Genomic DNA, 23,492 nt, shown 5'->3' with positions numbered 1-23,492 from the left:
CTCAGCCATACACTGCAGACATGTCATTACTTCTCATAGACACAGGTGCTCACATCCACAAAGTAAATTTTTAATTTCTGAATTTTAATTTCCAGTGTTATGTTTTGCACTTACACAACAGTAAGAAAGAAACTAAAGTCAGAGCTCATCTTGAACACGTCTTTTTACTGCCAATTGCAATTATCACAGTTCTTAACACTAGGGGTACACATACAAAATACCCTTTCATTTATTGACTCAAATACAACATCTAGTAACCTCATCTACCTTCCTGTGTGGTCTCAGTATCAAATGGCGGAAGTAGATAGACTCTGGAATTGGCAGTATGTTGTGTTCTCTCCACTGGTTTCCTGTCTGCATCAGATTTAAAGCACCAATTCTTGCATACAAAGCCAAAAATGGACTAGGACCATCTTGCCTAAAAGCTCTAATCACTGCACCACACTCCCTCAGATCTTCTAGAATGGAAGCCTTTATTATCACCACATATACATTAGAGCACAGTGAAATTCTTTGGAGGTTGATAAACATTGTATCGATTAGGAGATTGTTGTCCTCAAAAACCACATGGAGTTGGCATCTCCTCTTTAGTATATCAGAGTCCAATTGGAGCTGGTAAATTTCTAGATGCCTCAGGATCCTCACAGAGTCAGCCTCATCTCAGTGGAGGTCCAAAAACTTCATGGCATGGAATACAATCGGAGCTGGTACAATTTCTGGACGCCTCCGTATGGGTAGAAAGAGAGAAGCAGTGGAGAGGAATTAACGTAGCTGCTGTTCATAATATTTGCAAGTCTGATATAATAGTGCACAATATTATAGGATGTATTATATGTACGCCTGACTGAAGAGATGAGATCTACATAATCTACATTTAAACTGGGAAAGTGTGTCTGAGCCCCGAACACTATCAGGAAGACTATTCCAGAGTTTGGGAGCTAAATAAGAAAACGCTTTACCACCTTTAGTAGACAGATATTCTGGGAACTACCAGAAGTCCTGAGTTTTTTTTTTTTTATCTCAGCTGGATTGTAACGAGTTAGAAGACTAGTTAGATACATGTGAGCTAAACCCTTAAGAGCCTTGTACAAAAGTAGCAGCAGTTTGTAATCAATCCTAAACTTAACAGGTAGCCAGTGTGGAGATGATAAAATCAGGGTTATATGATCATACTTTCTTGTCGTACTGAGAACTCTAACTGGACTAACTGTAGCCTATTTATTAAAGATGCAGGACAACCACCTAGTAATGCATTACAATAGTCCAGTCGGTCATGAATGCATGATCTAACATCTCAGCATCAGATGCAGATACAGTAGCAGGTTTCTCAGCTTGGCAATATTTCTAAGAGAGCTGTTTTTGTAGTATGGGCAATATTATTTTCAAAAGACAAGTTGCTGTCTAATATAACACCCAGGTCTGTCACTTCCTCTTTTATCTCACACAAATGAAAGTTTATGAGCAGTGTGTCAGAACATCCCTCTAAATGGAAGTTGAATTGTGCGAGCTACTGTGTTCTGCTTTTTGAACCAATAAATAGTATTTCTCTCTTATCAGAGTTTACCAACAGAAAATTACAGCTCAGCCAATCTTTTATCTCTCTAACACAATGAGTTTATTTTGACAATTTAGCTATTTCAATATGAAATTATAAAAGATAGAAATTCCAGAAACAAAGTAATATTAGATGATAACCATTCACCACCATCCCACTAAATAAACCAATGTGCCTTCTTTCACATAAAATAAAACAAATTTTCAGAGCTCCTTTTTTTGAATTCTTTTATTCTTTGACTAGTCAGACTTCTGTTGTGCCTTAAGACATTAAGACATCAAGATGTTTGAGCTGACATAAGACGTTTGCATACAGTACAGATTTCTCACCAGTGCCAACCTGACACCCATGACACTCTGCTATTCTGAATTACTAATACAAGATAATCAAGGACGACCTAAGGCAGCTCAAAAACATCAAACTATAAACTCATTTTTCCCCTGATTCAGCAAACATGTTTCTTTTTTCTATAACATAACATTTAAGGAAATGTTTTGCCATGATTAAAGTTAATCCTTGATACTCGTTATTCTGCAAGATCAGGAGCCAAGCAACATTAGATTCAACACCAGTCCAGATAATTGCCTCTCCTAGGCATTTTCATGGTTCCCATTGTTTGTTTATGGTTACGTTAAAAGGTTATCTTTCTCTTTAGCTTTCAGAACAACACTGCATAATTTAGTTTGATGAAACACTGTGTTTTCATTTCTATCTTAATAGTTCCACAAGAGCTCAGCAGTTGTTGAGCATGGAAATTATGAAAATCATATGCAAAGACTTATGCAGGCACGAAAGCTCAATCCTGCAGGACAATAATGAAAGTTTATGAGCCGTGTGTCAGATAGTACTCTTTATCACCATCAATAAGAGCAACTAAGGGAATGTCTTTTGATTGAATTTTACGCGTTGGTCCATGCGGAATCCACAGCCAGGTATCCAGGTATCACCTGATATCCGCAGATAATCGGTTTTATTCTGAGACTTAAAAAGAGTGTGTGTATATTTTTTTTTCTCCCGGGGTTACCAAAGCCTTCCCGCTGATGTGGATGGGATTGGCGGATTAGTTCTTGCAACGTGAACAGAAACAACAGGAGTCAGCACGCGCCGTGGCGCATGAACACAACGGCGTTTAACTCCAGCGAGCTCGGAGATGCTGGACGGCAGGGCGCGCGGCCACACTTTACAATGCGTCTTAACCGTGCCTCCAGCCAAAAAACTATGTATAACAAGAGTATGAGCTGTTCTGAGTGATAGAAATAAAAAATATCTTCTTCGTTATTTGTTGTTGGAAGTGATTGATGGTGTATTCGAGGTGAAGAGTGACGTGTTTAGGAGGAAAGAGCACCATACATGTATATCAGGTAAGTGCCAAAGAGAATGTATTTTGAGGCTGTTTTGGAGAGGGATGGGGGTTGGACGAGCTGTGCGGTGCTGGAGATGAATAGAATTTGAATAAACAGATTAGAATCACGTGTAGAATGGTGATAAAATAAGCATTTATGGAGCAAAAGCTGCAGAAAGACAGAGTAAAGAAATAAATGAAGGATTAAACTGACATCAGTCTTCGGCATATAGAGTTTGCAGCTTGTAAACAGTTCTGCTTATGACTTTGCTGCGGTGATGGAAAAACTATCCCCTAATGGTACTGTGGGTACTCTCTCTCTCTCTCTCTCTCTCTCTCTCTCTCTCTCTCTCTCTCTCTCTCTCTCTCTCTCTGGTGATTTGCCAACTTTATTATGGATCCATTTACAAATGTTGTTTTCATATCAAAAGGTTTTTTGTTCACACTAAAAAGCAGACACTAATGGTTGCATAGTGAGTCTCAAAGGCCATTTGCTTTCATACTTGTTTTGAATACATTAAATATAGTCTTTAACAGAAATCGGAATACCCGCTCAGACAGTTTAAATCTGACTTGAAGTCTACAGTCACTCAAATGACCAGCTGAAAAGCATTTATGAAATGCACAACATGTCGAACCAGGAGGTGGATGCGCTACAACATAAAAAGAAGAAAACAGGTCCTGGTTTTGTCAGACAAGATCTACATTGGACACAGGCTTGAGGTGTAGATTGGAAAAATGTCGCTTTTTATTTTTTTTTTTTTTTTTTTTTCAACTGTCCAGGATGTTCCTGACATTTCTGATATTTGTAACAGTCCAAGTAAAATCATTTCCAATTTTTTGTTAAATCAGATGAACTCACAAGAATATAAGCATAAGTGCTGTCAAAGACACCAATGTTTACGGATTTAACAAGCCCTGGAAAGCCTATGACTTCTTTTACTGTTTTCTCTGGTTTTCTTAATTCCGTTTCTTCTCATTACAGACTCCCTTGTTTGTAAACTGTATACAACAAAAGCACAGCTTCCACAGCAGCTCCTGTACGTGTCTGGCTTGACATCATGCCTATCATAAGCAATACAAATGACTTCAGCAATTTCTCCATCAGCACAGATGACAGCAGCCTCGACCGTTTTTTTACCGAGATCCCTGAGACTGAAACCATTAAAGGAGTATACTTTCAGCGAGCTCAGCTGCTACGTGACCCCTCTGCGCTCTCAAATGTCGACCACAGCAAACAGGCCCTCGTGAATGTTGGTGGGGATCGTTACACATTTGCCTGGAGCACCCTGGATGACTTCCCACTCTCCCGTTTGGGCCAGCTACGTTACTGCAGCAGTCTTGAAGACATCGCTCGACTGTGTGATGATTACGATGAGTTGAGCCGTGAGTTCTTCTTCGATCGAAGTGCCACTGCCTTCCGCGTCATCCTCAACTTCTTGGCGGCTGGAAAGCTGAGGCTGCTGAGGCAGGCGTGTTCCGTTTTTCTCTCAGACGAGCTTGCTTACTGGGGCATTGAGCCCACCGGGATGGAGCGCTGCTGTAGGCGCGTTATGATCACCTGCGTGGAGGAGATGGCTGAGAAGAAGCGGAAAGAGGAGGCCCGGAGGCAGAAGTGGCTAAAGAAACAACCAATACAAGAGAAGGGGGAAGGGTTCCATGGCTTCTTGAACCGTCTGAGGGACATGGTGGATAACCCACACTCTGGCTGGATGGGCAAGAGCTTTGCCTACATCTCCGTGGCAATGATCGTTGTGACCGTGGTTAGCTTGTGCATCAGCACCATGCCTGAGCTCAGAGAAGAGGAAAGCAGGGTAGGTGCATCAGTACATGATACCTTTGTCCTTATAACCAACCACAGAACAGTACTTCCTGTATGACTAGCTAGTTTGCTAGAATCAGTCATAAGTAAAATATTCTACAAATTCACACAAACCTGGATTGCTGGTTATGTTTATTTACCCCTATTAGACCTGGATAACTAATTTAACAAGCTAATATATAAAGCTTAACAAGCATTCTAATTTAACTAGCTAAATTACAAATGAATTAGTTGATATACCAAAGATAAAGTTATCTTTAAATTCTTTATATTTGATGATGAATTTTAAAGATTTTAAAGAAAAAAATATGATTGGATTTCAGATTTGGAAAGAGATTTTTTTTTACTTCCATTCAGTTTTGGATTAATAACTGAACAATAGTCACATAACCTATGTATATGTAATCTATGTAGGCTTAATCTCTGTCTCCTTCATCTGGCGTGTGTGTGTGTGTGTGTGTGTGTGTGTGTGTGTGTGTGTGTGTGTGTGTGTGTGTGTGTGTGTGTGTGTGTGTGTATAAGAGAGAGAGTGAGAGAAAGAGAGAAAGAGAGAGGGGAGGGGGAGCACCAGAGCAGCACAACGCAACAGGAAGCAGGCATGGCTGGAGTGTATGTAAGAGAGAGAGAGAGAGAGAGAGAGAGAGAGAGAGAGAGAGAGAGAGAGAGAGAGAGAGAGAGAAGCAGCAGAGCAGGAAGAAAGCAGCAGAGCAGTGTTTCCCCAGAAAAGCAACACAAAGCAGTCATGGCTGGAGTGTGTGTGTGTGTGTGTTTGTGTGTGTGTGTGTGAGAGAGAGAGAGAGAGAGAGAGAGAGAGAGAGAGAGAGAGAGAGAGAGAGAGAGAGAGAGAGAGGGAAAAGCAGCAGAGCAGGAAGAAAGCAGCAGAGCAGCGTTTCCCCAGAAAAGCAACACAAAGCAGGCATGGCTGGAGTGTGTGTGTGTGTGTGCGTGTCTGTGTCTGTGTGTGTGTGTGTGAGTGTGTGAGGGAGAGAGAGAGAGAGAGAGAGAGAGAGAGAGAGAGAGAGAGAGAGTGATTGCCCCAGACAAGAACCAACATGTTTCCCTGTACACAGAAAACAACAAAAATCCTGAGAAATCCCAGTAAGGTCTAAGCATGGGCACGCCAACAACAAGCAATTTATAATCTGTTAATATGAAATATCTGTTAAACATTTTCAAAGCTATTAACTTTTGAGATGTGAGTCTGTAAAAGTTGATGAAAGGTCTTGCAGTATCTCTGACTGATTAGCAGTTAATAAGGCACAGCAGTGCTACAGCAGCATACTGTAGACGCACCTACGATAGGATTACAACCAAATTCTGTTTAGGTATGCAGAAAAGGATGTTTTTCCTGTTTGAGTCTAATTCCTCTGCAGGTTTTTTCATCTTGTCTGTTTTGTTCTTGATTTTTGCAAAGTTTCCTTGAATGAAGATGTCTATTGTTAAAAGTGCTACACAAACCAAATAAAAGCTTCTACAAAAATACCCATTCCTCATAAATGTTTAAGAGACCTTACCAATATATTCATTACCCACACTCTAAAAAACGATTCGTTGGCTGAACAACCATTACTTATAAAAATAAAAAAACTAAACACAAATAACAAAGTAATTTTACTTTTCAACTTTTCAACCTCTACTTAGCATATATAGTGTCTGTAACATAAATATATAAGTTACAAGGTGAACCTAAGTGTATGCCTAAATATAATGAAAAAACATGTCACGTCAACTAGTATTAAAATTGCATAAAAACTAAGTAATTATAACATAATATTTTAAGTATATGACTGAGCCACGTGATATGCAAATCTGGAAAAAACTGGATCCATTTTGTGATGCACATGTGAAGACGGTGGAAAGAGGTAAGCTTAAATTTCTATAAACTAAGCAAAATATTTGATTTTGAGGTTTTGACATTAATAAACACTTGTTTGTAGTGTTAGGTGAAGATATTTTCTGAAACGCAAAGAGGCGAAGACGCTGAAAAGAGGTAAGATGTCGTTTTAAGGTACATTCGTTTATTTGTGTTAATGCGTTTGTGGTCAAGAAATAAACTTTTTTAAATTGAATTTCTGAATTGCTACGAATTTAGCTTCAACAATTAGAAATGTGTTACTTAAATATATATGAAAGTCTAGATTGTACAAATAAGTTATTGTATGAACGGAGGAACGGGTGTGCACACGATTGTGCGACTGCTGAAAGCAGTGTGACTCCATCGAATGAATGTTCTAGTGTTTAATTTGTTTATTTCAGAGGAATATGACCATGCATCGCGTTGGCATGTTTGCATTAAGATAATTCTGTTCCCGCCCTGGTCCGTGTAATATTAGGTCATTTTAGTATATACAATCTTTTACTGAAAAGGTCTATGTTAGTAAGACACTGCAATGTCTAACCTATTCATACTAAATATAACACTGTTTTTTTCTACTTCTAGTTCAGAGCAAGAAAGTATTACAAAGGGGCAGCATGAAGGAAGTGTCCTGTTGGAAGTGAACTTTCATTTGTTAATGTGACACATTTGTTGTACATTCATGATGTGTGGTTTTAGGCTTCACCATTGCATTGCAGCCTGTTTCAAAAAATAAAGTGAAATGCTTTATTTTGTGTGATTTGCATGTGTAATTTATTTTAGTGAAGTGGCATATGGTGACCCATACTTGGAATTTGTGCTCTGTGTTTAACCCATCCAAGCAGCAGTGCAGTATGCAGACCAATAGCTAATAATCTACAATAAGATTTTACATTGGTACAACTCAATGAATTGTCTTTTTTTTTTTTTTTTTTTAACAGAAATGAGCTTAAATTTTAAGTTAATTTAACTTGCAATTACTTATTAGATTCTGTTACATATATTTTTTAAGTAAACAATGTTTTGTGTACCCAAAAATGTAAGTACATGTAACAACAGTTGTCTTGTTAATTTTAAGTATTTTTTTTCCAAGTTGGGTTTACTTAAAAAGTGTGATGCAAAAATGGTGCATACATATTTTAAGTATATCCAACACATCATTTTTACCAGTGCTTTTTTTTAAAAAAGAAAAAAAAGTTTTGAAGAATCCGAGACATTACGTATTTGAGGGAAAATGCAGTTAATATGTTTGTAGTAATTATTAATACTCTACAGGTAAGCTTAAGGTTAATCGCAACTTTCTTCTCGAACAGGGCGAATGTTCCCAGAAGTGTCAACAGATATTCATCGTGGAGACTGTGTGTGTAGCCTGGTTTACCCTTGAGCTTGCTCTACGTTTTCTTCAGGCACGTAGCAAGCTAGAATTTGCATGCGGGCCACTGAACATTATTGACGCTGTGGCCATTTTGCCATACTACATCTCCCTGCTGGTGGACGAGAGAGATCTGAGGCTGGGCGATCATAAGAATGTTGGTGGGGGATATTTGGATAAGCTGGGTCTGATCCTGAGGCTCCTGCGTGCCCTGCGTATCCTGTACGTCATGCGGTTGGTGAGGCACTCCCTTGGACTGCAGACTCTCGGACTGACGGTGCAAAGGAGCCTGCATGATTTTGGTCTCCTGCTCTTGTTTGTTTGCGTGGCTGTCACGTTGTTCTCGCCTCTCGTACACTTGGCTGAGAGCGAGCGCCACGGATTCAGCAGCATCCCTGCGTGTTTCTGGTGGGCGATTATTTCCATGACCACCGTGGGCTATGGCGACATGGTACCACGCACCATCCCTGGACAGGTGGTGGCTTTTAGCAGCATCCTGAGTGGAATCCTCATCATGGCCTTCCCAGCTACCTCTATTTTCCACGTGTTCTCACGTTCCTACCGTGATCTGAGACAGGAACACGAAATGATATGCAAAGATGAAAGAGCTGCCTTATTAGCTGCAGATGAGGTCTGGGTAGAATCTGAGATGAACACCTACTATTGGACTCAAGGATATTCTAACAAACTGCATGAGGGTGAGAATAGGGACGGGCCTGAAAAAACTGTTCTAGTAGACACATCATGCTCGGGCTTGCCATAGATGCTGGAACTAGTGATCATGGGGTTTGCAGAAACACTTGTAATGGTGAGTGAATCTTCACTCACTAAAAACAGGAATCTCAAGAAAGTAGCTTTGGCTTTACAGTAAATGTGTTCGGGATTTGTCTTGTTTGTTTGGCCTCATCTGCATATCATGACTAATAATAAAAGTGAAGTACTTGATTGAAGTTATTTACTTCATAATATTTGTATGAGTGTGCTTATAGTGATTATATATGTCTAAAATATTCTGATTATACTGTACGACAGTAACAACGTATACAGGTACAATAATAAGAGTAACAGTAACAACTGTGGATTAGGCTATTTTAGGATTAGGACTGTTCTGCTTTTAACCTGACTTGTATGTATATTTCCAAAAATATCTATTACAAAACATCATTTTTTTTTTTGCTTGGTCTCTGTAAACATACGGTCGGGATAGCAAATAAATAAATAAATAAATAAATAAATAAACATTCACACATTTGGCACACTACCATTCATTTCTAACAAATTAATCCTGAAATGGTAAGTGAAATAAATTCTTTGTTTAATTCAACTATATCTAATCAGTAATGTCATAATTTTTACTTAGTTCTAATGGAGATTAATAGAACATATCTATTGTTATTTTTGCACATTTTTAGATCTGTTGTTTTTACGTCCTTCCTTCGGGTGTTGTAACACTTTCTAAACACTTGAAAGTCTTGCTTTTGTGCAATACTCACTTGGGCAGTTTCAGTTATAACAAAATGAATTCCTGTGCTTGACAAATGCTCTTGAATAAAAGGGATTCTTATGCTGCTTCATTTATTGATTGATTTACTGTCAAAGTCTGATTGATATATTAATTGATATATTAAGCAACAAAAATAAAGAGATAAAAGAAATGAATAAATGCTATAAAGCTAGTGACAGAAGGAGAAAGTTTGAGGTTACATGTGTTTTTTGTTATGTAATCTCAAAATAAGAACTCTGAGATGAAGCCTCAACTGTGTATATTTAAAAATAGTAAACAGTGACATGGGAGAATGTAGATCTGCTGGTGTTAGCTTCTTACAGGTTTTGTACTTTGTACTGTAATAAACTACCCCCACACACACACACAAACAAACCTGCATTCTGAAAATTATTAAAGTGCTTCCATTACACCTTTTCATTGTTTTATTTTTTCCACAGCTTATCGCTTTTAACACTCATTCAAATCTTCAACGTTAGAAAGCTTAGTAAATAAAACTGGTAATAAATAATTTATGGTTTGGCCCCAGGTTGGGCAAGTTATCACTTGACAGCGTAAGCCTGTTCAGGTAAATAGGCTGCCACATGTCACACCTCTTAGATATTCCATCCTTTGTTCACCTCTTTGAGTTCACGGTTTCAGGTTACGACGCAAGGGAAAGGTCGTAAACATACATCCATGTCTTGATCCACTCCGTTTGAACATGTCAACATGTTCTAAGTCCTAAACATTTATGAAAAAAGTCCAATTACCTTTAATTCATAGCTATTAACTTGCAATAGGAAGTTAAATCTGATCTAGAATAATAATAATTAAAAAAAACCCTTTCTTTTGTTTAGGTTTACATCTTGGTAATCAAGGCAGATCAAGGCTCATTGAAACATATGACTGTGGCTTATGATGACACCTTCTTTTAGAAACACCATGTGTATACCCAGAGGAAATGGCTTAGACTAGTTGTATGGTTACAGAGAGAAAATATAATCTCGGGCATGGCACCTCTCATATCAGACTAACGTATAGTGCACTTTCAACTGCTTTTGAAAGGCTGTATTTTGTGAGGGATGGAAAACTTCTGTATCATTTAATTTTTTTTTCAGGATTAAATAAATTCAATTCTAATTGTCTCTACCACTTATTTTCCCCTGGAGCGTGAAACTAGGAACATGTGTATGGGCGTGGTCAAATGAGGAAACCAGGTAGTTTTTCTCTGCTTTACGTCTGTAAACTGCTGTGTCTCTCAGTTGCTTCAGGAACTAAGACGTGCCAGATGACAAAGAACAATCCTGTACTTTTAGCAGCAACATAAAATGGTCGAAAGCACCAGCAAAACTGGGGAAAGAAGGTACCTCATTTATTCTTGTTTTACCTGGCTTTATTTAACAATGTTGGTGGTGTGATTAATTTTGCATGCCCCTTTTTTTGTTTGTCAGTCTGAAGATACAGCACGGCTTATAGTACTGCTAATGAAAAGAAGTAACATGTTGCTTTAGAAAATTTCTCTAGTTTAGTTATGCTGTATTAGCTTATATATTTATGATAAAAAATATTTAATTACTTTATTGAATTTGTTACGACAAATTTAATAATGTAATCTATTGATTTTATTTCAGCCTGGATATCCCAGAAGCAGCATCTGAATGTCGGTGTTCTCGACTCCGAATTGGCTTCTTCCTACTTGTCGCCACGGTCATGTTAGTCATCTACTATGTCAATTTAACAGAAGTGGGAGATTTTTGGTCTGATACGTTTCAGAGGATATACAACACTACATACAACAATTCAAGAAGGGGTGCAAAAACTACCATCAGTGCATCTTCACTAGACTGGACATCTGCCTTCTTTCACGTAAGTGAGATATCATCTTCTGCATTACCAGGTGAGCAGTGTACACCTGAAACTACATACCATGTGGCATATCCCTGTGTGTATCATTTCGTTATAAACGAATCAAAAAGGTGTAAGAATGAAAAGCCCTTCTTGGTCTTGATGGTACCTGTGGCACCATACAACAGGGAAGCTCGCGATGCCGTCCGAAACACCTGGGGTTCTGAGAAGATGGTTATGGACAAAGTCGTGAGGGTTTTCTTCATACTTGGTCAGCCTGGACCTGAAGGGAGAGAGGAGCTAGAGCAGAAGATCTTGCATGAGAGCGAGGAATACCATGACATCATTCAGAGCGATTTTATAGACAGCTATAAGAATCTGACTATCAAAACTATGGTGATTATGGAATGGTTGACAACCTACTGTCAAAACACCTCTTACGCCATGAAGATCGACTCAGACATGTTCCTAAATGTGAATGTTTTAATGAGTATGCTTCTAAATGCACCCAGGGAGAACTACATGACAGGACTTGTTGCTAGGGGGGCTATTGTTTTGAGAAACCCCCAATCCAAATGGTTTCTGCCAAAAGATGTGTTTCCTGAAGACTTTTATCCACCATACGCTCTGGGATTGGGCTACGTGCTCTCCATGGACATTCCAGAAAAGCTCCTTGAAGGCTCCAAGCACGTCAAACCAGTTTATATCGAAGACGTATATTTAGGATTATGTATGAGGTATATGGGAATACAGTACACCAGTCAGGCTGATCAGAGCCTCTTCAACGTCTTCCCAGTTCCTTACAACCGCTGTCATTACTCAAAACTCATTGCTACAACAACACGTAGCTTACAGGAACAAGTTAACTCTTGGACAGACCTCAAGAAACCAGGACCACATTGTTAACCTTGGATTATTTTATATAAGGATTTAGGAGGAATTGATATGGATTATCGAATATTAGGTGCAATCTAAGGGTTTGTGTAAGAAAGAAAGTAAGTGAAACTCGAAAATCAGAATAGAGGTGATACCTGAGGACACTTGAGTATATTGGTACATGTTTAAATATACAGGCTGGTGATAAATTAAGAATACACAGTGATTTAGTATATAAAGGTTTATAGCTAAGTCTGTAGAACTGTACTGGTGAAAGGAATGCAACCTTTCCAAAAAATATATGATCCGTGTGTGTTTCGATGTTTTTACTGGAGAGCACTTCTCCACAATCTGTTACTCCATAATTTTTCTATAGGTGTTTGATTTATTTGAGTGAAGCCCAGTGTATATGATTCATCCTGGACGAGAGCTTTGCCATCAGGATAGAGCTGTTTTATCATAGGATAAAGGTGAACAGTCATAAAAGCTTTGTGTTCTTTGTAAAAAAAAATATATCTTAACAAGTTAAAATATCTTGAATGTAGTCAAAATGATGTTATTACTAAGATTACTAAACCTTTTTTATTCTATTTTTTCTAAGTTTTGCTTGTTTATAGAAATTATTACTTAAAATTAGCAAAATAATTATAATAATAAAAAATAAAATAATAATAATAATAATAATAATAATAATAATAATAATAATAATAATAATAATAGAACAATTTAGAGAATTCTTAGATTTATTGTAATCTTAGTATAAGGAAACATATATACATTTTTACTGGATTTAAGATATTTTAATTGGCACTGTTGATCTACAGTAACACAAAGTGGATTAGTCAGCTCAACCCTCGCTAAGAAAATAAGTAAAATCCACATCCCAACAGGGCTTTTGTTTTGTTTTGTTTTTTCATTTCATTTATCACCTGTCTTTAAATAGTTGTGTTTTTAGTTTTATTATTATTATTATTATTATTATTATTATTATTATTATTATTATTATTATTATTGTCGTTGTTGTTGCTAACAAAATCCCAAACACTGTGAGTAGTGTAAAAAAGGTAGCAGAAAGGAGTAAAAGGATTTTGCATTTGCAAATTGCACTATACTCATTTACATTTTGTAAAAATGAACTCGCTACACTAAAAACACAAAAAACTTAAGTGAAAGGTTAAACCTAGTGCAATTCCATAGTTAAGCATAGTTGGGGTCAGAGCACAGGGTCAGCCATGATACAGCACCCATAAAAAATCATTGAAATACTTTTGATTTGATTGTATTTGTTCATGAACCCATTACATTACTGAAAAATACATAATATGTGGTATGTAATGTTTGAATTAAAATGAGCAGCACCGAACTGAGCACTTATAAGTATTTCATGGTGAGGCAACACCAAAGATGCAATATTTAATTTTTTTTACCTCATATGTTTGAAATGAAACGTGTAAGAAAATGGACATGAACATGTAAAGTTTTCTTATGTTTTATTTTACATCACCACCTGCACATGCAAAAAAGCAATCCTTCACTCTGGCAAACACAAATACATGAAAATCCTAGACTATGGAATAAACTCTGGATTTTTAAAAAAAAAAACTTGACTGGTTACCTAAAGCACTGTAAATAATGCATTTTGTGGTGTAATTTGTCGACATCTGATGGGACTTTATCTATATTAGATAAACCATGTATGAATGACAGAAAATCAGGGAAATAATTGTAAATAAAATATAGGTTTTTTTAGAGACATACGTCTTCTCAAAACTGTGCTACGTGTCATTAAAATTTCTTTCTTAAACAAAGTTGAAAAGTTGTTGATTTTCAGTTTATATGCCTGCTGAATATACAAGTTTACATAACCTTTGTTCTGTACATAAAACTTGTTCACCAGTGTGTGTATGTGTGTACAGAGGTGGTCTTTCATAAAGTACCACAATAAATCATAAGGTTCCAGCACAGATTACAACATAGATTCGATTTAATCATTCTTAATACCGAACTACATTAGTTAATCAATGAATAATTTTACTGGCTTTGCCCAGATGAAAGAGCAAGCTGTGTAAATATTTAAGTAGTTGTACCATAAACTATGGTGCGTCATCTAATTCATACGTCTGATGCAGTCTCACATAACAGATAAGTAAATTGTAGGCTAATGTGAAAACTATTTATGTTACATTCATAAAAATATGTCACATTAAAGATTGATTAAACATTATTGTTGAGTGAGGAACTAATTACAATGGCTCCAGGACATGAATCAGTACATTTAATTGGCATGTACTTCAGTTAATTTGAAAAAAAACATGTGACAACAATGGAAACACTCAGAAGATATGACAATACTAATGGTTTGTGGGCTGTTACTATGACCTTTGTATATAAACAACTTAAAGTCCAACCAGTTCAACCCTTATGTACTATTGTTCAATAAAATTACCTTCAGGTCAGATTACTAGTAAGGTTAGTTCTGTATTAAAAGAAAATCAATTATGCCACCTAGTGGTGAACGAGTTATAAAACGAAAATCCTGAAATGCAGTGTGTGTGTGTGTGTGTGTGTGTGTGTGTGTGTGTGTGTGTGTGTGTGTGTGTGTGTGTGTGTGACGTGATGACATACGGCTAAGTACGGTGACCCATACTCAGAATTCGTTCTCTGCATTTAACCCATCCAAAGTGCACACACACAGCAGTAAACACACACACCGTGAACACACACCTGGAGCAGTGGGCAGCCATTTATGCTGCGGCGCCCGGGGAGCAGTTGGGGGGTTCGCTGCATTGCCTTGCTCAAGGGCACCTCAGTCGTGGTATTGCCGGCCCGAGACTCGAACCCACAACCTTAGGGTTAGGATTCAGACTCTCTAACCATTAGGCCACAACTTCCATGTGTGTGTGTGTGTGTGTGTGTGTGTGTGTGTGTGTGTGTGTGTGTGTGTGTGTGTGTGTGTGTGTGTGTGTGTGTGTGTGTGTGTGTGTGTCTGTCTGTCTGTCTGTCTGTCTGTCTGTCTGTCTGTCTGTGAGTGATGGTTGTTTAAGTACAGTCAAGAGAAACAAGAAGGGGTCAGCTGTTTTCCTGTGTCTGAAAAACAACCAAAAAAAAGTAACAACCCTGCATGTGGTAGCCAAGTGGTTATGGTGTTGGGCTTCCAATTGTAAGGTTGTGAGTTTGAATCCCAGGTTTATGGAGCTGCCACTGTTGGGCCCCTGAGCAAGGCCTTTAACCCTCAGTTGTATAAAAATGAGATAATGTAAGTCACTCTGGATAAGGGTATTTGCGAAATGCTGTAAATGTAATATGCATCTTACTTCCAGTAGTTTTGATCTCTCACCTGCACATGAAAAATGGACCTGAAATTCAAACTCACAACCTTACGATTGATTGCCCAACATACACAAAGCTGGAAACATTGAATAAACTGGAACGATTATCCCATGCCATCAACGCCTTAGTTAGATAATGTCTCACAATTTTAACAATGACATAAAATAGTTAATAATAAGACATTCTACTCTATTAATGGCTACTGGAATGAAGTTGTGCCCTGATGTACTCCTACTCATTCATGCAGTTATCTAATCAGCCATTCACTGGTCATATTCGCTGGTCGGAGGCTGCAATGGGCACATGATCACCAAAACTAGAAAAATGTAGTCTGGTCTGATGTGTATCTACATCAGACAAATTTCTTCTGGGGCACAAAGATGGTAAGGTCAGAATTTGTCACCAACATCTGGAATCTTTGGACCCAACCTGTCTTGTGTGTCCAGATTGGTAATTCTGAGCTATTGTCTTATATTCATCTTTTGATATTAAATCATTTCTTGTTTAAACTTTTCAACTGTGTTTTCTTTTTTGCTACAAGATTCTTTCCCATATTGTTCCAACTTAACACAGAATGTGTTCATTCCTGTTTCACCACATATTTTTTCTTATCTAGCCTTGGAAGGTCAGCCTTGCAACTCTGATTAATCTCTTCAGTGCATAAAGTTAACAAACCCACGATATAAAAATATAAAATTTAAAGTCTTAATAAAGGCAGTATGGTGTTGAAGCAGGGTTTGGGTTCATACCTGAACTCTTTTTACAATTTTCATGCAAATATGCAAATATCATTCTGGTGCTCTGGCCTCTAAAAACACACACCCGTAGATGGAGGCGTGTTAATGTGTGTAAAAGAGGTGCTCATTCAAAAGAGTGTTCTATCATTTGACTAGTGTTCAGGGATTTAGTTTAGATTATCTCTCTCACTCATTTTCTACCGCTTATCCGAACTTCTCGGGTCACGGGGAGCCTGTGCCTATCTCAGGCGTCATCGGGCATCAAGGCAGGATACACCCTGGACAGAGTGCCAACTCAGGACAGGCCAGTCCAATCTTCTACAACATTTTGTAGAAGACCCACATTTGGGTGTGATTGTCCACATACTTATGGAAATATAGTGTACAAATAGCACTCTGGTCATTTATAGGAAGTTTTACTTTAAAAGGAGTCCCAACAGGACAAGATGGTATGATGTCACGTGACCATCATCCGACTACACGCCGCCCAGTCACACGTGACCATATGTGTTCCAGAGAGTGATTTATCTTCATGAATGTCTTGTAACCTACATCCATATCAAGCCGTCGTTGTTTTAAATCTTTGGATTAGTTGTAGTAATTCACCAACCGCATGCGGCACTACTTCCCCACTTTGTTGATTTAACTACGCTTGTGTGTGCTCAGGGAGGTTCGTGATAAATAACATAGCTTTACACTGCTGCCTAGATTTAAAGCTCCATTTAAAAACCCAGTGTCCTGCAAGCGAGCGCCCGCCTCTCCATTGGTCCTGTCAAGTGCGCGCCCGCCTCTCCATTGGTCCTGTCAAGTGCGCAAGCGCAACATCTCGAAGGCGCTTCTCACGCGATCCTTGTTCAAGAACAAGTTTGTAATCTCCTCAAATAACTTTCAGTCTAGTTCTCCAACCTGCCAGGACTGTAATACACACCTCTTAACAAGAACAACAACAATGGGTGAGTTATTTAATCTAAAAATGATTTAGTTTAATTATTCTATTTAGTTTAAAAGCCTTTAAAATGCGTTGGTTTGATTTATTTTGATTAGATTATTCTGATCACGTTAGTTCAGAGCTTTGCATTCTGATATGCATGAAAACACAACTGTTAGTTTATATATATATATATATATAAGTTAATTGCATTTGGAATTGTGCGTGTGCGTGTGCGTGTGGGCGCGCATCTGTTTTCCTCACCTGAAAATGCTCAAGGGTCTTTCTCCCCCCTAAGTATTTGTGTTCTCCTATTTTTCCCCACTTGCATCCAAGGAGATTGCCCTGACTCCATGACTCCAAACACCTCCCATTAGTAATCGGTGGTATCATATCACATTAACCAAGAACTAATAAAATTGTGCGTATTATAGGCACTTGTATAGTATTAAGTAGCTGATTAGATGTTAGTGTTTTAGTAACATTAATTAAATCCATCCCAAATGCAAGAGTGTTTTAAGCTGCTTCCATCTTGTTAGGAAACATTAAGGTTCTTACTTATGTTGTATATCATGAAAATGTTTTTCTGTATCATCCATACTTGTAGGTAAAGGACACATGTATAGTAATAGTATATAATAGCAAATAGTAACTTTTTCAAAAAAAAATTTCAACACTTTTTTTTTCATAAACAAAACAAGGGTCTTTATATGGTACATACACACAACTTGGTCATTCGATTTGTAAGGGAAAAAACACTCAGTAGACATGTTTAACAGGAAAATTATCAAGGGGATGGTGTGATGCAGCCCGGTGCAAAATAGAGTTGCTGTTACTACTGGTGTTGCTATGTTTTACTAATAATATTGTTGAGTAAAATAATTGTTTAACATTGTGGAACGTCTACAAATCATGTTAGTTTTAAATCTACTCATTTTAAAGCAGCTATAAATGTTTTTTTTTGTGAAAAATAAATGGGAAAAAGAAAATTCAGCTCATCATTTTACTGAGAAAATGGAAAATACAAAGTGCTGACAATGGAGACTCCTTCTATGTATGCTAATTTCAAGATCTCACAGAAAACTTCAGCTCATCACAAATTACCTGTTTAATCAGTTATGTATATATGTGTCAGCTACCTTACAGGTTCCTGTGTATGTTGTTGCTATAAAAATGATATAGAAATGTTTAAATAATTGCAATCATCACTTTCTGTCTAGTCTGACTGGAGAAATTCATACCATTTGTAAAAGGCTGTATGTTTGCCTCTAATGATGCCTCAGTTTTTCTCAAATGTGTTTGCTAGGTAAAATTTCTGAGAACACGTGATCTGGAGTCTCATGGAGATTAGTCTGCTCATGCTACACAAATGAGTTGAAACAGTTCAAGGGTGAACATTTTGACTCTGTCATCTGGAATTAAATAGATCTTAATTAGGATTATAGGTCCTGTATTTACAGAAAGGTATTCCTAATATAAAAGTTAGTATTTAAATATTCATGAGGGCCATATGGAGCTCTGGTTTGCATTGTGGCTTAGTGGGTGTTTGCTTCCTGGGTTGAGGGTTTGAGTCCCACATTTGTCTGGTTTGCATGTTCCCCCTGTGCTGTTCTTCCTGGTACTTCAGTTTCCTTTCACAGTCCAGAGTCTTTTACAGTATTCCTGAACATTCCACTGACAGACCCCAAGAGGTCCAAATTAATAATACTCCTACGTGTACTTGAAGTTCATGACTCAAAGTTTGAATGAAACCCATCCAATGGACCATAGACACCCCAGAAAACTATAAAAACTTAAATATACTATAGTTCTAATCAATTCATTGCTTTCTGAACTCGAGAGCTTTTTGCTAAAGCTTTTGCTGAATATCCTGATTCTGTATCTATTGTTAAAGTCTGTTTGAATTATCATGTTCAATCGGATTTGAGAATACAATAGTGATGTGGTATAAAAATACACACTGCACTGTATGCACTATTTAGAACAATAGGCACAGCATCAATTCAATTCAATTCAAGTTTATTTGTATAGCGCTTTTTACAATAGACATTGTCTCAAAGCAGCTTTACAGAACATAAACACAGAGCAGAAGGTAAACATAATTAATGATAAAGGAATTATGTCAGTCTCTATTAAATTGTGTTTTTAAAATTTTCATTAAAAAAATAACAAATCAAATCCTCTAATGCATCTTTCTACCAACTTAATATTAAATCCATATTTTTAAATATCTGTGGTGACTCTTCTGCATTCAAAGGCAAAAGACAATGAGGAACCATGTGACGTTTAGCCAAGCAGTCCACAACATTATTATTATATTAGATGTGTATCAGAATGGGGTAAAGTATTATTCAATATATGGCTCTTAATTTGATATGCCAGTGTATCGAAATATATTGAAGTAGAAAAAAAAAATCTCTTCTAATATAGATAGACAGATAGACAGAACTTTGTCATTGCATAGTACAGGTACATAGCAACGACATGGCCTTAACTTTTGCACATAGTAGAAAAACTGTACAAAGGAACAAGTGCAAATTAATATATAGATATATAAGTACAATAAATAAATAGTTATTGCATGTGTTGTGTGCATAAGATGGTTTAAGGGAACACTTTGATTTCCTGGTAAGTTAAAACACTTGCCTCAGATTCTAAAACATTTACAGAGAACAACAGCTAGCTAAATGCATATTGTAATATAAAAAGTGCCAATGGTTACACCACACCAGTGAAAGCCTGGGCAGAGATCTAATAATGCTTAATGCTAGTCGTGTCGTTTTATAAATCAGATGCACACATTTTGTTTTCTCATTTGCTGCTAGGAGTATGAACAGTCCACAGAAACACCTTGTCATCATTATGTATTAGTTCTTATTCTGTTATGAAATTTTTTTTGTATCGTAGCTGGACACCGCTATATCACATCGAATTTTAAATTCATGTATTGTTATGTCACAAACATAAAATGATTTTATTATATTTGTCATTTTATGTTTCTTTCTTTTTCATTCTTTCTTTCTTTCTTTCTTTCTTTATTTAATGTTTTTATTTTTTACTGTTTTGATTTATTTTTTTATTTTTTTATTTTATTTAAAGTAGTTGTCTTTTTTTTATTTTAGTCCATTTTTGTCTTCACTTAGTTGTTTATTTATTGAAATATATTTAAATGTGTCTTGTTTTTTCCCTTTTGTCATCATTATGTATTAATTCTTATTCTTTTATGGTTTTTTTTTTAATAATTGTAGCGAGGTACCGCTATATCTCATCAAATTTTAAATTTGTGTATTGTTAAGTCACTCATTCAATGATTTATTATAAATCTTTTGTGGAGCTTTTCAAAAGCTATAATGAAAATAAATCTCTTGATATGATGATAAACCTCTCAAATCTTGAAATATATAAGATGAATAAGATCTTTGAGTGAATCTATACTGAGATCTTCAGTCAGGGTGAGTGGATGTTTATAAAGTGTTTGGATCTGTACATGTTTTTGCACCTAGTATGTATAAATGTGTGTGTATATATACATACTAGGTGCAAAAACATGTACAGATCCAAACACTCAAGGGGTCTGAAACCTGCTTCAGTTTTCGATTCATGTCTCTGTGTTCTTTGTGTTTCACAGACAAGACGGTTCTGATTGTTTATGCACACCAGAGCCCTAAATCTTTTAACTGTGCGGTAAAGGATGCGGCTGTGAAGGCTTTCGCCGATCAGGGCTGTAAGGTCCTCGTGTCGGATCTCTACGCCATGAACTTCCGAGCTGTAGCTACAGCAGATGATGTCAAAGGTCAGTAAATGTTTGAGATCAATAAAGGTGCTGTAGTGTTTGTAAATCAGGGGCTGAGGAAGAGAAATGACCAAATACTTTTCTGCTTAAATATTTAATATATAACACTACACCTAGGATATGAGGTTTGGTGAGGTCTGGTCATGTAAAAAAAATTTTCAGCCATTATATGACCACTTCCTGTTTGAGGTTTATCATTGAATGAGTTGACGTTATGTTTGTCCTGTAACGGAGAAGAGTCTCCACAGCCTGCTCTGTAACTACAACGTGGCCTAATGGTTAGAGGGTCTGACTCGTAATCCTAAGGTTGTGGGTTCGAGTCTCGGGCCGGCCACGACTGAGGTGCCCTTGAGCAAGGCAACTAACCCCCCCCCCCCCCCCCCCCCCCCAACTGCTCCCCGGGCCCTGCAGCATAAATGGCTGCCCACTGCCCACTGTTCACGGTGTGTGTGTGTGTGTGTTCACTGCTGTGTGTGCACTTTGGATGGGTCAAATGCAGAGAACGAATTCTGAGTATGTGTCACCGTACATAGCCGTATGTCACGTCACTTTCACGTTGTTTTCCTGCTCGCAGGGAATCTGAAGACCCCTGAGCACTTCCGCTACAACGAGGAGACCGCGCTCGCCTGGAAGGAGGGCAGGCTGAGTGACGACATTGTAGAAGAGCAGCGTAAAGTGCAGCAGGCTGACCTCGTCATCTTCCAGGTCTCTTCATATACCCCAGCTTTTTACTTCAATTCTCACTCCCAGTTTTGTCCTCTCATTTGTCCTATATTCCTAATGTCAGAGAAAATAATGAATAGTTTTTGGATCATTGCAGTTTCCTCTTTACTGGTTCAACGTTCCTGCTATAATGAAAGGGTGGATAGACCGAGTGCTGACTCAGGGATTTGCCTACAGTTTACAGAACCTCTATGACAACGGCTTTTTCAAGGTCTGAAATGTACATGCTAAAAGACATTTCTATAAAATATAACGTTTTATTAAATTTACTAAAATTTACTAAAATATTTTTAGAAAAAAAAATTCATTTGTTGTCTGTTTCTTTATTTATTGTTTTTATTTTTATTTATTTTTTACTGTTTTTATCTAATTGTGATTTATTTTGCTTTTATTTATTTTTTTGTTTTTTTTATTTTAGTTCATTTTTGTCTTAACTCGGGTATTTATTTAAATTTATTTAAATGTGTCTTCATACAAGTCTTGTTGTTTCCATTTTGCTTTAGTTTTTGCTGCTGATGATTATTATATAATTTATAAATCACAGCTACAGATAAAAAAAAACTATTGTTGGGATTAATGAACTTATTTTGCAGATAAATCATATTTAATCCTGTTTAATGTATATTATAGAATAAAAAGGCCATCCTGTCATTCACTACTGGAGGAATGGAGTCCATGTACCTGCCAGACGGCCTTAACGGAGACATCAATGTTGCACTGTGGCCCTTACAGGTGAAATATGTGTTTTTTGTGTAGATATTAGACTTAGTATTCAGTCGTTCTTGTAACAGGACCAATAAGTAATTAACATCTTTTGTGCAGAGTGGAGTTCTGCGCTTCTGTGGTTTTCAGGTACTGGCCCCTCAGATCTTCTGGAGTCCAGCACATGCTCCTAATGATGCCAGAGTGGCCTTGCTGGAGGCATGGAAGGCCAGACTGGGAGGACTGCTGAATGAAAAGCCTCTGTCCTTTGCACCCACTGAGCTGTTTGATCTCAGCTTCCAGGCAGGGTTCAGACTACGGCCAGAGGTGAAGGAGGAGTTTGCATCTAAACCATATGGCCTGACCACAGCACATCACCTGGGAAAACCTCTTCCTCCAAACAACCAGACCAAGGCTAAATAAGAAGCCATCCACGGCTTCTGATAAAACAAACTCCAGATTTTAGCTGAGTTATACATTTTCAGACTTGAAAGATGCACAAAATGAAAATTAAATGTGAAGGTTTCTTTTTGAAATTTATTATTTTAAACTACTGCTAATATATTAATGTAAAAGTTCTAAAAATAGTAAGGGCTATGAATGTACTACCGTAACGCAGCATTTGTGTCTGTAGATGTACTGTAGATTTTCCATGGGTTATCAATCAATCAATCAGTATACATGATTTATCAGTTTTAATCAGCATACATGTCATTGTTTTGACCTCTCTGATCTTTGATCAGTAACACAGTAAACCTTTGACCAAACTGAATGTTTTGTCATCTTGTGTAAAGTGTATATCTACTACAAGAATAAAAAATGACTGTCAATCCTGGGGCAAAGTTTCTTTGCTTCAGTCAAGGATTTGCAATACAAACACCTCTCTCACACTCAGTTACTGCAGGTATTTCCTGTAGTTAAATGATGCTTTCAAGTGTAAAGAAAATATGTAGAGAGAAAATAAGAGTAATAATTTTTTTTTTTCAAAATATGCTGCAATCATATTTTTAATTATTACACTCAGTAAAGGTTCTTTGAACCTTTAATAAATTAACCCTATTATATTTTTAAGCAATTGCTTTAAATATATTTCAAAAGAATTAATTTTTTAAGTTCAAGTTTTCTT

At 37.2% G+C, this 23,492-nt stretch overlaps 3 protein-coding genes across 5 annotated transcripts; all 3 read left to right on the top strand.

The window, feature by feature from the left end:
* The first annotated feature begins 2,361 nt into the window (after positions 1 to 2,361).
* On the top strand, positions 2,362 to 10,780 carry kcng4b (potassium voltage-gated channel, subfamily G, member 4b). 2 transcript variants are annotated; one of them, XM_027153255.2, is made up of 4 exons: positions 2,362 to 2,916; positions 3,883 to 4,711; positions 7,888 to 8,754; positions 10,695 to 10,780. In XM_027153255.2, the coding sequence occupies exons 2-3, from the start codon at positions 3,959 to 3,961 to the stop codon at positions 8,707 to 8,709; spliced, it is 1,575 nt and encodes a 524-aa protein (XP_027009056.1). In that variant the 5' UTR covers positions 2,362 to 2,916; positions 3,883 to 3,958; the 3' UTR covers positions 8,710 to 8,754; positions 10,695 to 10,780. The 2 variants fall into 2 exon arrangements, with proteins under 2 accessions (XP_027009056.1, XP_027009055.1); XM_027153254.2 differs by lacking the exon at positions 10,695 to 10,780 and having other exon boundaries at positions 7,888 to 10,296.
* On the top strand, positions 10,611 to 13,961 carry LOC113646771 (beta-1,3-galactosyltransferase 1). Its single transcript, XM_047810493.1, has 2 exons — positions 10,611 to 10,795; positions 11,064 to 13,961. The coding sequence occupies exons 1-2, from the start codon at positions 10,761 to 10,763 to the stop codon at positions 12,181 to 12,183; spliced, it is 1,155 nt and encodes a 384-aa protein (XP_047666449.1). The 5' UTR covers positions 10,611 to 10,760; the 3' UTR covers positions 12,184 to 13,961.
* A 2,751-nt stretch (positions 13,962 to 16,712) lies between these two features.
* nqo1 (NAD(P)H dehydrogenase, quinone 1) lies at positions 16,713 to 23,196 on the top strand. 2 transcript variants are annotated; one of them, XM_047810569.1, is made up of 7 exons: positions 16,713 to 16,986; positions 17,019 to 17,173; positions 20,777 to 20,941; positions 21,516 to 21,646; positions 21,762 to 21,875; positions 22,295 to 22,396; positions 22,487 to 23,196. In XM_047810569.1, exons 2-7 carry the CDS (start codon positions 17,170 to 17,172, stop codon positions 22,787 to 22,789), a joined length of 819 nt encoding a protein of 272 aa, XP_047666525.1. In that variant the 5' UTR covers positions 16,713 to 16,986; positions 17,019 to 17,169; the 3' UTR covers positions 22,790 to 23,196. The 2 variants fall into 2 exon arrangements, with proteins under 2 accessions (XP_047666525.1, XP_047666526.1); XM_047810570.1 differs by lacking the exon at positions 16,713 to 16,986 and having other exon boundaries at positions 16,993 to 17,173; positions 22,487 to 22,522; positions 22,586 to 23,196.
* Positions 23,197 to 23,492: the final 296 nt, after the last annotated feature.

The sequence above is a fragment of the Tachysurus fulvidraco genome, chromosome 2, assembly GCF_022655615.1.
Source record: "Tachysurus fulvidraco isolate hzauxx_2018 chromosome 2, HZAU_PFXX_2.0, whole genome shotgun sequence".
Taxonomy (NCBI): domain Eukaryota; kingdom Metazoa; phylum Chordata; class Actinopteri; order Siluriformes; family Bagridae; genus Tachysurus; species Tachysurus fulvidraco.
The sequence above is the reverse complement of the archived record's forward strand: the minus strand, read 5'-3'. Positions and strand labels throughout refer to the sequence as shown.

Excerpts from the sequence above, each read along its gene's own strand:
- LOC113646771 (XM_047810493.1), top strand. The coding sequence starts at position 10,761 with ATGGTCGAAAGCACCAGCAAAACTGGGGAAAGAAG. Across the intron at positions 10,796-11,063 it reads AGCAAAACTGGGGAAAGAAG|CCTGGATATCCCAGAAGCAG; the intron begins GTACCTCATTTA and ends ATTTTATTTCAG.
- nqo1 (XM_047810569.1), top strand. Across the intron at positions 21,647-21,761 it reads CTGACCTCGTCATCTTCCAG|TTTCCTCTTTACTGGTTCAA; the intron begins GTCTCTTCATAT and ends GGATCATTGCAG. Across the intron at positions 21,876-22,294 it reads ATGACAACGGCTTTTTCAAG|AATAAAAAGGCCATCCTGTC; the intron begins GTCTGAAATGTA and ends TGTATATTATAG.
- kcng4b (XM_027153255.2), top strand. The coding sequence starts at position 3,959 with ATGCCTATCATAAGCAATACAAATGACTTCAGCAATTTCTCCATCAGC. Across the intron at positions 4,712-7,887 it reads TCAGAGAAGAGGAAAGCAGG|GGCGAATGTTCCCAGAAGTG; the intron begins GTAGGTGCATCA and ends CTTCTCGAACAG.